We start from the raw sequence: 12,091 nt of genomic DNA, 5'->3' as shown, positions 1-12,091 counted from the left end.
AGGTTCACATGTGGCTGCAGGCTAGAAACATCACTCTGGGGCACCATTTTGTAATTCTTAATGCTAGTGGTAAGAAGGTGAGCACACTGGGCAGGCCAGGCCCCGGGATACCTGGTGCTGGCACTGCTCCCCAGGCCAGGTGGGCTCTGCACAACAGCTGGCACTTCTGCATTCCTTGGAGGCAGCAGCACTGCCCTGTATTCCTGCCATCCACTGTGAGCTCTGCATGGACCAGCCACCGGCTCTGGCGTGGAGAGCTACATCCACCTGGTGCTGTATTCTTCCTGGGGGTGGCTGGGACCCTGAGGGTATGGTACCCCAAAACACCCAAGTGCTAGTGACAAAATAAACGGGGAAGAGGCAAGATGATGATAACCAGACCAATAACACATTGTTAAGGCAGGATCTGGAGTGTGTTTCACAAGCCAGAGGCAACAGTATAGAAACACCACTGCTATGAGGTTGCAGCTGTGTAAGCAGAGTGATAAAGGTGCCTCTGGGAAAGGACACTGCCCACTTTGGTATTGCGAAACCATGGGTTGAGCTTAGTGATAAAGCTCTCTGACCATCAGTGCCCATCATGCTGATCCTCTCCCCCTTGCAGCCCCCAAGGGCCTGCAGCACCATTTTACACACACACACATGCTCCCCCTGCTCCAACATAGGTACAACAAGGCAAGAGGGGAGGTTTGTGCTTCACCTGCCGCTTTGGTGGCAATTGTACTAAGAAAAGAGCAGCCAGCAGCCCTCCTACCCACTCCCCATGTGCACAGCTCACACAGGGAAGTTCAGCCAAGGGCCTTTTTAATGGAAGTTTGTAGGAACACACCGTGCATGGGTTAGTTTGCTCACAGATGTATTATTTTCTTTATTCTTCAGCCTTTTGCAGGTTTACCTGTTCTGTGCCCCCAAGCCCCACGGCAGCTGCCATGAGACAGCAGGCCAGGCCTTGGCAAAGTGACTGCTTTTACTAGTACTGCAACTGAAACTCAGGTATGGTACCTATCCACAAAAACAACACGGCACCATGCAACGCAGGCTCTGGGCACAGGACGGGTCACACTCCTCCAGCAGAGTGGAGCTGACCTGGTTATTTGGCAAAGCTACCACTGCTGCCGTGTGCCTCCAGGACAGCGCAGGTAACCTGGTGCTGCGTGGTGCTTTGGCACGCTTGGTTTTGCTCCCAGAGTTCACAGCTTCCAACCCAGCTGCCCCATGGCTGCCTCAGTTTATTAAGAGGTGGCAGAAGAGCTGGGAAATCACCCATTGCTACAAACCCACCAGCGCCCAGCAAGACTCAGCACAGAGGATTCCGGGAAAGGCAGCAGAGCAGGGGGAAAGTCCAGAGTCGTGATGGAAAGTCTTCCTGGCACCAAGACCTGAAACCAGCTATGGCCTTGCCACAGCCAGGGCTGAAGGCAGGAGCACTAGTCTTCAGCCAGCGGAGGGGGGACCAGATGGAGCTGGAAGTTCTCGTTCTGGAAGACACTGCTGGTGGCCAGGTCACTGTGGGAAATGCTGAGGAGCCCATGTTTTTCACCACCATGGCCACGAGACAGTTCCGTCAGGAGAGCGAGCTACAAGACAAAACCCAGACAGAGTGCCTAGGAGCACTCGTGCAAGGTGCAGAAAGACAAAGCGCTCATGGAAGGCTCAACATTTTCCTGCAGCAATTAAAAAAAACTTAACACGTAAAGAAAAGGGTATATATGGTATGTAGTGACCCTATAGAGCTCAGTGCAGGACAACAGTCCCGGACTAAACAACTTTCCAGGTGTCTTTAGGTTGTTTTAAAGTTACATAATTGAAAAACAATCCCAGAAAGAGCTAAAAGTGTCAACAACTGCAGCCAAAACAGGCAGGAGGCAGAAGGAAAAATGCAAGAGACAGAGGGAACTGCACTCTCCATGGGACAACACAGGGGGCAAGAGGAGAGAGCCTTCTGTGTTATTGCAGGAGCCATGCAGTGTCTGGACGGTAGGTTATTTGCAAATCTAAAAAGAATGTGAGAAACCTCACACCGTGGACAATCTTCAGGCCCAGCCCCAAAGCCAGAGGCATTTCCGTGGTTTCACTGCCAGCAAATTCCCGGCCTTTGTCAGAGGTAGCGTGGCTGCCTTGTGATGTCAAACAGCCAGCTCTGCGCACAGTAAATTGCCAGCACTAAAGGAAACTCAACAAGAGAAAAGCCAATGCCCACACTGGCAGTGCTAGTATCTGGCTTGACAACATGTAAAATATCCTTCCACAATTTAAAACCAAAAGGAAAGCAGGTGGTACGTACTCTGGAGGTTCCTCGGTTGAGTCGGCAGAGTTGGTCAAAAGCCTGGATTTGCTGAGGATCCAAGACAGACTCTGAACTTGTCTGATAAAGAGAGTGAGAAGGTTATAGGAACAACACACAACAAGATGTCAAGTTCATATACACAGAAATTCATCCCTGCTCCTGTCCTTGGGCCTAGAGCAGCTGGCCCGCAGCGTGTTCAGGGGGGCTTTTTTAGCCATCCTTCCTCTGGCTTGAAGCCACTGTGTGCACCTGCATTTTGGAAGAAAAATAGAAAAACCATATTGTTGCACAAAAGACAGATACCCTTACATTCACAATGTTTCATTGCTAGGGTCTGTAGCTGATGGCAGACAGACTAACCATACTAAGTTACTCCCCCAAAGCCAGCTGGGAAGAGAAGTAATGGCTCCTTGCAGACAAGCAGCCTCCCCCTGGGCTCTTCCCCAGGCAGCAGCTGCTCCCCCTAGTCCTTTCTCATCGTCTCCTGATAGTCTCCCCCAGCCCCACTCAGCCTCCCTCCTGGGTCCTGACACAGCGCTGACTGCAGCATGCTGTGATCAGGCACAGATTGTGTGTGGCTGTTACGGGGAATGACAACTGCGCCAATGGCTATTATCTACTAATGTATCTCTCCTAAGGTCCATTTTTGCCCCAGTAGGATGTTACAGACTAAAAGCTAGGGAATGAGGGTGAAAAGTGTGCGTGTGGGAAGAAGGTGACTCACACATCAGTGGCAGCCACATCCCCTGAGAAACCAGACACAAGAGACATCGTGGTACCGCCCAGCAGTGTCAGCGTTTGTGGGGTAGGAGCAGCTGGGTACAAGGGTGTCACCCCAGCAGTGCTAGAGCAGTTAGAGTTGCAGGTGAGGACAAACAGAATTGCAAATAGAAGGACCACAGCCTGCAACAAGAGCATTAATGCAAGGAGGGCTGCATGCATACTCAAACCGCTTTAAAAGGCATCATTTACATATCCCAGGGAGAGATGACAGAGCATCACACATTCTTGTCAGTTTGTTCCATTTTATCGCATCACAATGTTTCTATTTTGAAAGTTTCTGTTCATATTCCAAAGTAAATGCATCATCAAGAAACTACAACAGGAGCTAGGGAGAACAGCCTTCCTCATGAGCAGCACTCTGGCATCTGTTGTCTCTGGGGATCTATTTTTAAGGCAACATTCAATGTTCATTCTCAAATATTTTCTCCAAAATACATTTCCCAAGGGCTATTAACCCAAAATGCTACAGTCCTACCAGTGGGTGCTGACTGAAGTTGCATTTACTTTAAACTCTCCCTGGCAATGGATCAAGCCCAACATGAAGAACTAGTATTGCCGCCTTCAAGGAGTGCAATCAACTGGAACTAAGGCTGAACTCCTGGCTCCACGAAGGCAGAGGGGGCTTCACTGTTCCTCTGGAGCCGGGCTGATTTCCCAGGAGTCAGGACTCCTCCTGGTCAGGCACAAGTGTGCTCTTCTCTGCACTTACAGACTCCAAACAGCAGCGAGGCCCTTCTCCCAGGGCAGGCATTCTCCTTTGGGGCTGCAGCACCCAGCTTGCTTTGTATTTCTCATGCTTTATGGTGTGTTTAAAGAGCATGCTCAAAAGCATTGTGAAGACAGCTCCCAGTCCTATTTGTGGAAATAAGCACATGCTACGGTGACATGGTGCTGTGCGGGGCACAGCATGCTGGCTCCCAAGCTTCTCTGGAAGAGCTTGCCATCAGCTCTTCACAAGAGCCAGCAAGACTCAGTAAACACCCTAGAAAGCACACTCCAATAATTATCCTAAGCCTGCAATTATCCTAAGCCTGTAGTACACTGCCATCCAGGTTTAAGGTACCGCTTGTGGCAGCTGCTGCATGGGCGGGCTGCAGTCTGCATTACAGCTCTGCCTCATGGCCCTGGTGAAGCGCCCTATGCCCTGGGCAGAGCTAAGGGCCCCTTGGACAAGGCTCCTTCTGAGCAGCCCTGCCCAAAGTGGATGATGAGCCGTGGTCCGCAGTGGGTAAGGTCTGGGGCAAGAGGGAGCAACATTTTGCCAGAGATCACACTGTCTTAGTCTTTGACTCAACCTTTAATCACTATGCAAGGAAAAAGGGAAACCCCACCGGCAACTGCGATGAAAATCAGCTACAGTGAGCTGCCTTGAGAGAAAGTTACTGTGGACAAAACCCAGAGCACAAACACTGTGGGAAGATCGGCACACCACCACGCAGAGCACCAGTGCTGGCACCAGCCTTAGCTTCCCTAGGCAATGCAATGCTCCCTCCCAGCAGCAGCCCACCCACCCTGCACTGGCAGGGTCTTCTGCTCCACCTGAGTGCCATGTGCCCAGACCTCTTGATCTGGAATGATTTCTCCAGACCCTTGAGTTTGTCTCCCACAGCACCTTTACCTGCCCCTCTCTTCTGGTAGCTCCTCCATCACATGCTCAGCTCTGAGCAAAGCACAGCCAGGGCAGAATATGGCCACCCACCCCTTCATCCTGTGAATGTCCCAGAGATGGCTCAGAGCTGGCAAGCCCAGGAGTGCTCTGGGGGAAGATGCACTGAACCCACCACAGGTTTCTTGAAGCCTGAGTCATTCCGTTACTCTCCTGAAGCCACGTGCCTCTTGCGTTTGAGACATTCCTCAGTCTGAGAAGAGAGCAATGTCCTGAGTGCAGATCACTTATGCTGGAGACATGTGCTCCAACTTGCTTCTTTCCCCTCCAAGATATTCTTTATGTTGTAAACAACTATTTGCTAATCACCAATCAAGGAGCCAAATGTCCACATGCCCTGCACCTATGGCACAGGCTTTGAACCAGAGAGCCTTTGATAATAAGGGTCACGTACCTGCAGCTGGTAGGTTGTACAGGCACTTCCAAGGGACATGCAGGTAATTCTCACTTGGAAAACAAGAACAAAAAAAGCAAGGAAAAACTGCCCTCCACAGTTGCTGTGACCACAGGCATTCAGGGACAAGGAAAATGCAATATAATTGCCTCCCTTTTCTGCTATCTCTCTACCTCACATATGTAACTATCAATCAGTCTGTTCTCCAGGCTGATGAGCTGAAATATTGCAGGCAATTCTTTCTGTTGTCATGGAAACAACTGCTGTCAGGCCTTTTCCTTTTTTAACTGTGTCACTAAAGGCATGTTTCCATTCAAGAGCTACAGGGAGGCTCTTGGAGTCCAGTCCAGCATCAGCACTCAGGCATTAGTGGAATCCACTCAGCTCACTTGCTCACCCCACAACACAGCTTCTGCCTCCAGTGCTCCTGCAGGGCCAGCCAGCTTATTGTTGTCTAGATCAGTACAAAGCCATTCAGCACCTCCAAGCCATTTCCAGCCAAATCCTTACACCCCTTTGGAAAGGCCTCAGACTAGACGCAGAACCCGAGACACAATTTATCCCCTTGAGAATCTGGGCCAGCGAGGAAAAGAAAGGTTCCTTTTTGTTTTACAGTTCTCATAGATCCCACCACCATAATGCTAATCTCTGTTGCACATTTTGCTTGCACATACTCCACACACACACCCCGGTAGTCACCGCACAGCCCTCCTAAGCCTGCAATTATCTTTAACAGCTACAAAATCCACCATCAGCTAGTGCTTAAGCAAAGGAGATCATACAGCAGTTGTAAGCAGAGGCACCATTAATAGTTATGCCAAGAGATCCACTTAAGTGCTGCCTCTCAGGGCCACACCTTCCCCAAAAGATACCGCTACATCAATTAGAACATCAGAGCACCACATTACCCCAGGGGGCTGCTCCACAACACAGGGCAGATACAGGCTGAAGTCCTGGGGAAGGTTTTGGGATTCCTAGGAATGAAAGCAACACCCACCTACCTCATTTACAGAGCCAAATCCACAGGCACTGGACACCAAGTCCACCTCAGCCATTCCTCCCCTGCAGCTGGACACTTACCTCGCCATGACTCAAGCAGCCTTACAAAAAGGTACCCAAATACATTTTTTTTTTAATGAGACCTGAGCCAATTAATGTAAAACTAGGTAAATCTACTTTTCCATAGGATAAGGACCTGCTGTTTTCATGGTACTCCCACCAGCCTGAAATGGTCAACCAAAAAGAGAGCAAGGCAGGCAGCTGCTCTGACCCAAAGTCACTAGAATGACACTAACATTACAAAATTGTCAATGAGCTTCAGAAAACCTCAGGGCATCCCTCACAGAACAAAAGCATACCACTGCAGACCTCTGCGGAGCTACTGCATTGTAATGCACCACTGCTATGGTACAGACACGGACTGGCTGATCACTGTGGAGGTAGGAACAGAGTCTTGTAAGACACTCTGGGAAATGCGGCAAGTGGGCAAACCTTTGCTGGGAGGAAGACCCAGAGCCACTGTAGCTGCACTATAGCAGCAGAAGGTGCTGCTTCAAGACCAGCCTCCAGAGTGTTTCACCACTTTACCTCTGCTAGCGCACACAGGAGCAAAACTCCTGGCAGCAGGTCAGGCCCTGCCTGCTGCTCTTTGGCTCCAGCGGCAGGGGGTACCACTGGGGCAGGCAAACCGGGACCTGCTGTGTGCAAGTCAGTGCAACAGAAGCACTGACTCACCAAAGCCCATTGCAGAGCAGCCTTCCCTCAGCACTGCTGCAGCAGGAGCAAATCTGTCACACAGGTCTGCGCTATGGCTCTGTCCTCTGATCTCTTCAGGAGCAGAATGGAAAAGGCAGATGTCTCTCATTTCCAGTTGAACTTAGCTGAACTTAAGGAGCAAACCTCCCACTCAAGGCAAGGGAGAGGACAGCCTTATCTGTGCTCTAACAGACTCACTGCTGCTGCAATGTGAGATACTGCAGTGAGGAGAGAGGAAGAAGAACTGTCTGTATTAAATATCTAGAAACATACTGGCGTAACTCCATTCTTCCTCCACTAGCTGGTCTGTTTAGCAGCTCGTGCTTAGACCAGGCACTGTTGGAATATTTCCGTGGACTTCCACTGGTTCCTTCAGCCGAAGGAGCAATAACACTGTTCAGGATTAGATAAAGGCAGAAACCACATATCCTCACTGGACACTATGGCCTGGCAGATGAGGTATTTATAATGTATCAGGCTTCAAGGGAAGCAAGACAGCACATGGATTAAACATTACATAAAAATGATGCACAACAGGCCTGTGCTCAGGCCGATCTCAGTTTGGTGCCTGAACCCAAGAGGACAGAAGCATCATGCATGAAAGCAAATAATTCATTTTTGAAACATGAGCTAAGCTGCTGCTAAATGGCGCCCCACAAGAGCCAAGCACAGAAGACTCAAGAGGTGCAGTGTACCTCAATGACTGGAGTTTTTTGGACAGAGAAAGGGAAGATAATGACATGCAGAAGAACGAAAAGGTCCTACTTGGTATAAGATGGATTAGTGACCCCTCCTGCCAGAGGCTTATTGACAGCACGACCCCAAGCCTTACAGAAAACCCAAGCAAACACCTGTGCTATCTGTCCCCTTCGTAGCTCCTGACACCCCTGCAGCAATCTCTTACTGCTGTTAAGGGGGAAGCTTATAATGTGCTTAAGAACAACTCTGGTCCTGGGAGCTCAGCTGCAGCTGCCCAAGCCTATCCATGCTCAATTCACATATAAACCAACAAAACACAATGTTTTCATTGTGCAACATGACAGTAAAAGGAATGGGGAGGGAGGCGGAACATGGAAACTGCAGCTTTCCATTTAAGAGATTTACAAGAGGCAGATGTTCATCTGCCACCTGCATTTTGAAAGCTGCCCTCCAGAACAGCCAGTGATGCCCTTGGCTACAGTAACCATTGAACCCGCCTCAATTCACTCTCATGCCCTCCCATCTGGGGACTACAAACTGAACCAGAACTTCAGCTTCTATTTCCTTTGCTCCCCTCCTTCAGAGGAACATCAGAAGGAAGGAGTTACCTGAACTCTTCTTAACACTTTGGCCTTTTGGTTATTTCTCAGCTTGGAATGAGTACAAACCAGGGAGGGGAGCAGTAGTCACCCCCTCCAGCGGCAGCAAGCACAGCTCCACAGGAAGAGGTTACTGGCAGCGCAGTGCACTGACTCCCCAGCCTGCGCTGGGTCTGGAAAAGCAGCCTCTTCTAGCAGATGGAAAGTCACACGCTTTCTTCCCTGTCTGTGCTCTAAGGCAGATCTGTGAAGACAGACTGAAAGCTCGCAATTTCACAGTGAAGACGTATGTAATGAGCTGTGCCGGTTCCTTGGAGAACAGATACATGACTGTCAAGCACTGTGCTAAACTACACATAACTATTGGCAACAGAGACTGATGCAGTTTGTGAGAATATCAACAGGTTGTAACAGCTCAGCTTCTGTCACCGTATTTAAATAAGTCTGTTGTACAGATACTCCTAGATATGAAATGTTTTATTAAAAGGGAGGAAATTTTCATCAAACCGTAAGTTTATTTGAAATTGAGACGTAAAGTAAAGCAACGATTACCCACTGAAATTTTGCCATCTTTTTCTGTTAACTAGGACGCAACCCTTCCCCGGCTGATCCTAGGAGCACAGACTAGTCTCACTGGTCTTCGCTTTCGGAAGCCTGTAAGTCAGCTGTCCCTGCTTTGCATTAGCCTCTCACAGGTCCTAGAGTGCAAGACTTTGCATCCTAGGCAGTAAGAGGAAACTTCTGCCAGGCTACAGATTGCTATATATGATGGGTGGTGGAAACAATTACAGTTCAGTCTGATTTTCTCAAAAAAAAACCCCAACAGAATAAACTGACCTATGAAAAGTCAAAGAAAATAGTCAATTTTGATTGAAAAGCTGCTGAAGGATAATTATGCTTTTGAAATTAGTGGTTTTAAATTTGTGTTTTATTTTCAGTTTTAGCTTTGGTGACAGTCCTCCTCCAGTTGCTAGTTCAGATCCCGCAGCGGGTTTTATTCTAGCTAAATCACTTTTGTTTCCAATATATTACATGAAATCTTAAAACATGGATGTTCTGCTGATGAGAAGCCAGTGTACAAAGTGTCCCCAGTTCCTTCCTCACATGGATTCCCTATGCATTGTTGAAGTAGTTAAGGAATCTATCACCAAAATCAACTCTAAAACTAAGGGACTAGGCATTTTCTCAGTTAATAAGTATGTGGGAATATTCTCTACAGAGGAGAATGCACAGTCTTGTAATTGCATAAAATGCTAATTACCTGCTGCTTGTCTTTTGGGGAAAAAAAAGATCACACCTGGATATTTTCAAAGTTTTAAAGCCCTTGGAAAATGTTGATATTGCTGGGAGTCAAGCTAATAACTGATAGTTACCATTACACTGAAAATGGTAAAACTGGCTCTGTCTGCCGATTGGCAGAGGTCACTTGTCTAGCTTGTTTAGCTCTAAAATAAGTATCGGTGAAGAAAAAAAAAGTCCTAAATCTTCATTCTTACCCAATAGAAAGCACACAGATGTGCTGCAGAGGGACGTTTCGCATCTCAGTTAAATGATACAGTACGGTACCAACACCTCAGAGGTGTAAGTCAGTCAAAAAGCCCCAAGTTGGATGTAAGGCTGTGTTGCAAAGAGGGATGCTGGTGGCAGGCTGCAGAACATAGCTCAAAGGTAGAGTCTGACAGAGTGGATTAACTATGGATCATGTTCATTGTCCATCCTGGTGTGACTTGACAGGATTAAACTCCTGAATAAAACATGTTTGCCATCTGGGCAGCTCTAACAATGGTGCCCTTAGAACTCACGCATTCTCAAACACAGAACAACCAGAGTGTGTCAGCTTAGGGGTTCATGGCATTTTCTGCAAAGCTTATGGCACAAGAGCCAAGACTCTGTTCCTCTCCCTGATCCCTAGTATGCAGGATAGGCAGAATAAATGGAAGACACAAAACAAGCTCACTGTAACAAGTTTTGGAGATCAATAACTAAGATATCAGGATGATTTCAGTTACATATCTAGTCAGAAGCCCATCGACTGTGCTTTCATCTAATATGCTTCAATTAACTTCAAACACCACAATGCAAAAAAGTATTGCAAGGATTAAAAACCACCGCAAACACACAAGCTTTCATTTCTTTTAACACTCATTTATGGTATAATATAAGGTAAGGAGGATAGGAAGGATGATCCGTTTAGACACAGAAGACAGCAAGGTTTTGGGGTAATAAAAAAAGCACAAGCTTTTGGTAGCAAAACCAGAGGAAAAGCCCCTTTGCCCTTCTCTGGCTGTTCCCCTTCACTGGGGCAGAATGTCTCCAGCCGTCATCACAGCAAGGCTCCGTTTAAATAAGTGCTATCAACAGATTCAGTGCTGGCTTGTGGCGTCTCTCCACCTCCCCCAACCTCAAGGTGATTGCTACAGAAGCCATGCATGCAAAGCAGGGACAGAGAAAACACTGTCTGTTGGGCTGTCGTTTCACATATAAATCTCAACAACATTGCAAAAATTCAAACTGACAGCCTTTGTTTCAACAGAGCAGAATTGGTACTATGAAGTGTACTCCAGATGCTCAGTGGCATTTCTCAGTATGAATCTACTCCTAATTCAAGGCTTACTAAGAAAATAAATACCTAAACTGAAGATTTCACTATGGGGGAAAAAAACCATATTAGATTTTGCCAAGAGATAGACTAAGCTTTCAGGGTTTTCAAAGTGTTCACAGAGAAATACCCTCCCCACAGATCTATATGCAAAATGTCCCAAAAGCTTCAGAGCTGGCTCTCTGGGGTCTAGGGAAGGCAGGGCTGGAAGGACAACTGCGTTAGCATAACCTCCCTCTGGGATTTCCTGTTCATTGTTTGCAGAAACACCAGCTGTGGAAGCAAGAGCAACTTGACCAACAGTCCTCTGGGTCTGCCTGGTGTCAGCAGAGTTGAGAGGGAATGAAGAAAAGCCCTTCACCAGAGAACTGCAGCACCAAAAGGCTGAACAAATCTGGTGACAAACAAATAAATCCCTTCTGCGCCCGGGGTGGCACCAGAGACCAGTGGCCACTGCTATCTTGGACCCAGGCTGAGAAGGACCCTTGGGAAAACGTGAATACGGCTCAGGGTGGGAGCAAGCACTGCAAGTCTCCCCTTTCCTTCAGTCCCTTTGCTTGCCCACATCTCCTCTCTCCAGCATTGAGCATCATCCACCAGGCTACTGGAGAAAATGCACCTTCCAAACAGACCTCAATTCTGCACAGACCAGTGTCATGCCAAAACAAGCATGGGAAGCTTAGCTGTTTACATGCTTAATTCTCTGCTTAAATTTGCCTGGGGCTGCATAAGACCAAACCCTGCCACACTGGTGTGCACCTGCCTGCCTCCAGCAAGCACTTCTGTGCTCCAGGTAACCCTCCTCACCCTTCTGCTTTCGGCTCCAGTGAAGCCAGCCAATACACACATCCACCTCCTCCACTTCGCATTCCCAGCACTCCCTGGAAGAAAAAGCCTGTTCTGTAACTCAGGCTACTGCCTAGTCAGATGAATCGTTACCTCGCAGGGTTAATTAACACTACTGAGCGGCAATTGTTAAGCAAACAAACTTCCTGGAGAAGCTGGAGATTTTACAGTCTTTTGCCAAGTCTAAATATATTCAGCTTTTTAAAGATCTGACTGTGCAACAGTTTAATCACATGCAAGTACAACAGTTAAATATTATAATTTAAATATATGAGGAACATCATAAACTCAGAGGGGATTTGGGACATCAGGAGGAGGAGGTGGGGGGGCCTGAAGCAGTGCTCAACTCTGATGAGCCAGAGCCAAGCTCTGCTGGGCCGGCTGTGCGCAGAGCAGGAAGCAATGGGGTTCTCTGCCAAGAGCACATAACAGACAGCAGGGAAGCATCCAACACTCTCAGATG

The 12,091-nt window shown here is 48.0% G+C and overlaps 1 protein-coding gene across 2 annotated transcripts in view; it reads right to left on the bottom strand.

Annotated features, from left to right (window-relative positions):
- Positions 1-787: 787 nt before the first annotated feature.
- VPS8 (VPS8 subunit of CORVET complex) overlaps positions 788-12,091 on the bottom strand; it is a 94,161-nt gene continuing 82,857 nt past the window's right edge. For both annotated transcript variants that reach the window (XM_075099484.1, XM_075099485.1), the window contains exons 44-45: positions 2,285-2,365; positions 788-1,577 (exon numbers count right to left, since the gene is read on the bottom strand). In XM_075099484.1, the coding sequence (XP_074955585.1) occupies positions 1,428-1,577; positions 2,285-2,365 (231 nt within the window). In that variant the 3' untranslated portion in view covers positions 788-1,427. The remainder of the gene's footprint in view (positions 1,578-2,284; positions 2,366-12,091) is intronic.

Source organism: Phalacrocorax aristotelis, chromosome 7 (genome assembly GCF_949628215.1).
Source record: "Phalacrocorax aristotelis chromosome 7, bGulAri2.1, whole genome shotgun sequence".
NCBI lineage: Eukaryota > Metazoa > Chordata > Aves > Suliformes > Phalacrocoracidae > Phalacrocorax > Phalacrocorax aristotelis.
This window is presented reverse-complemented; position numbering and strand designations above follow the sequence as displayed.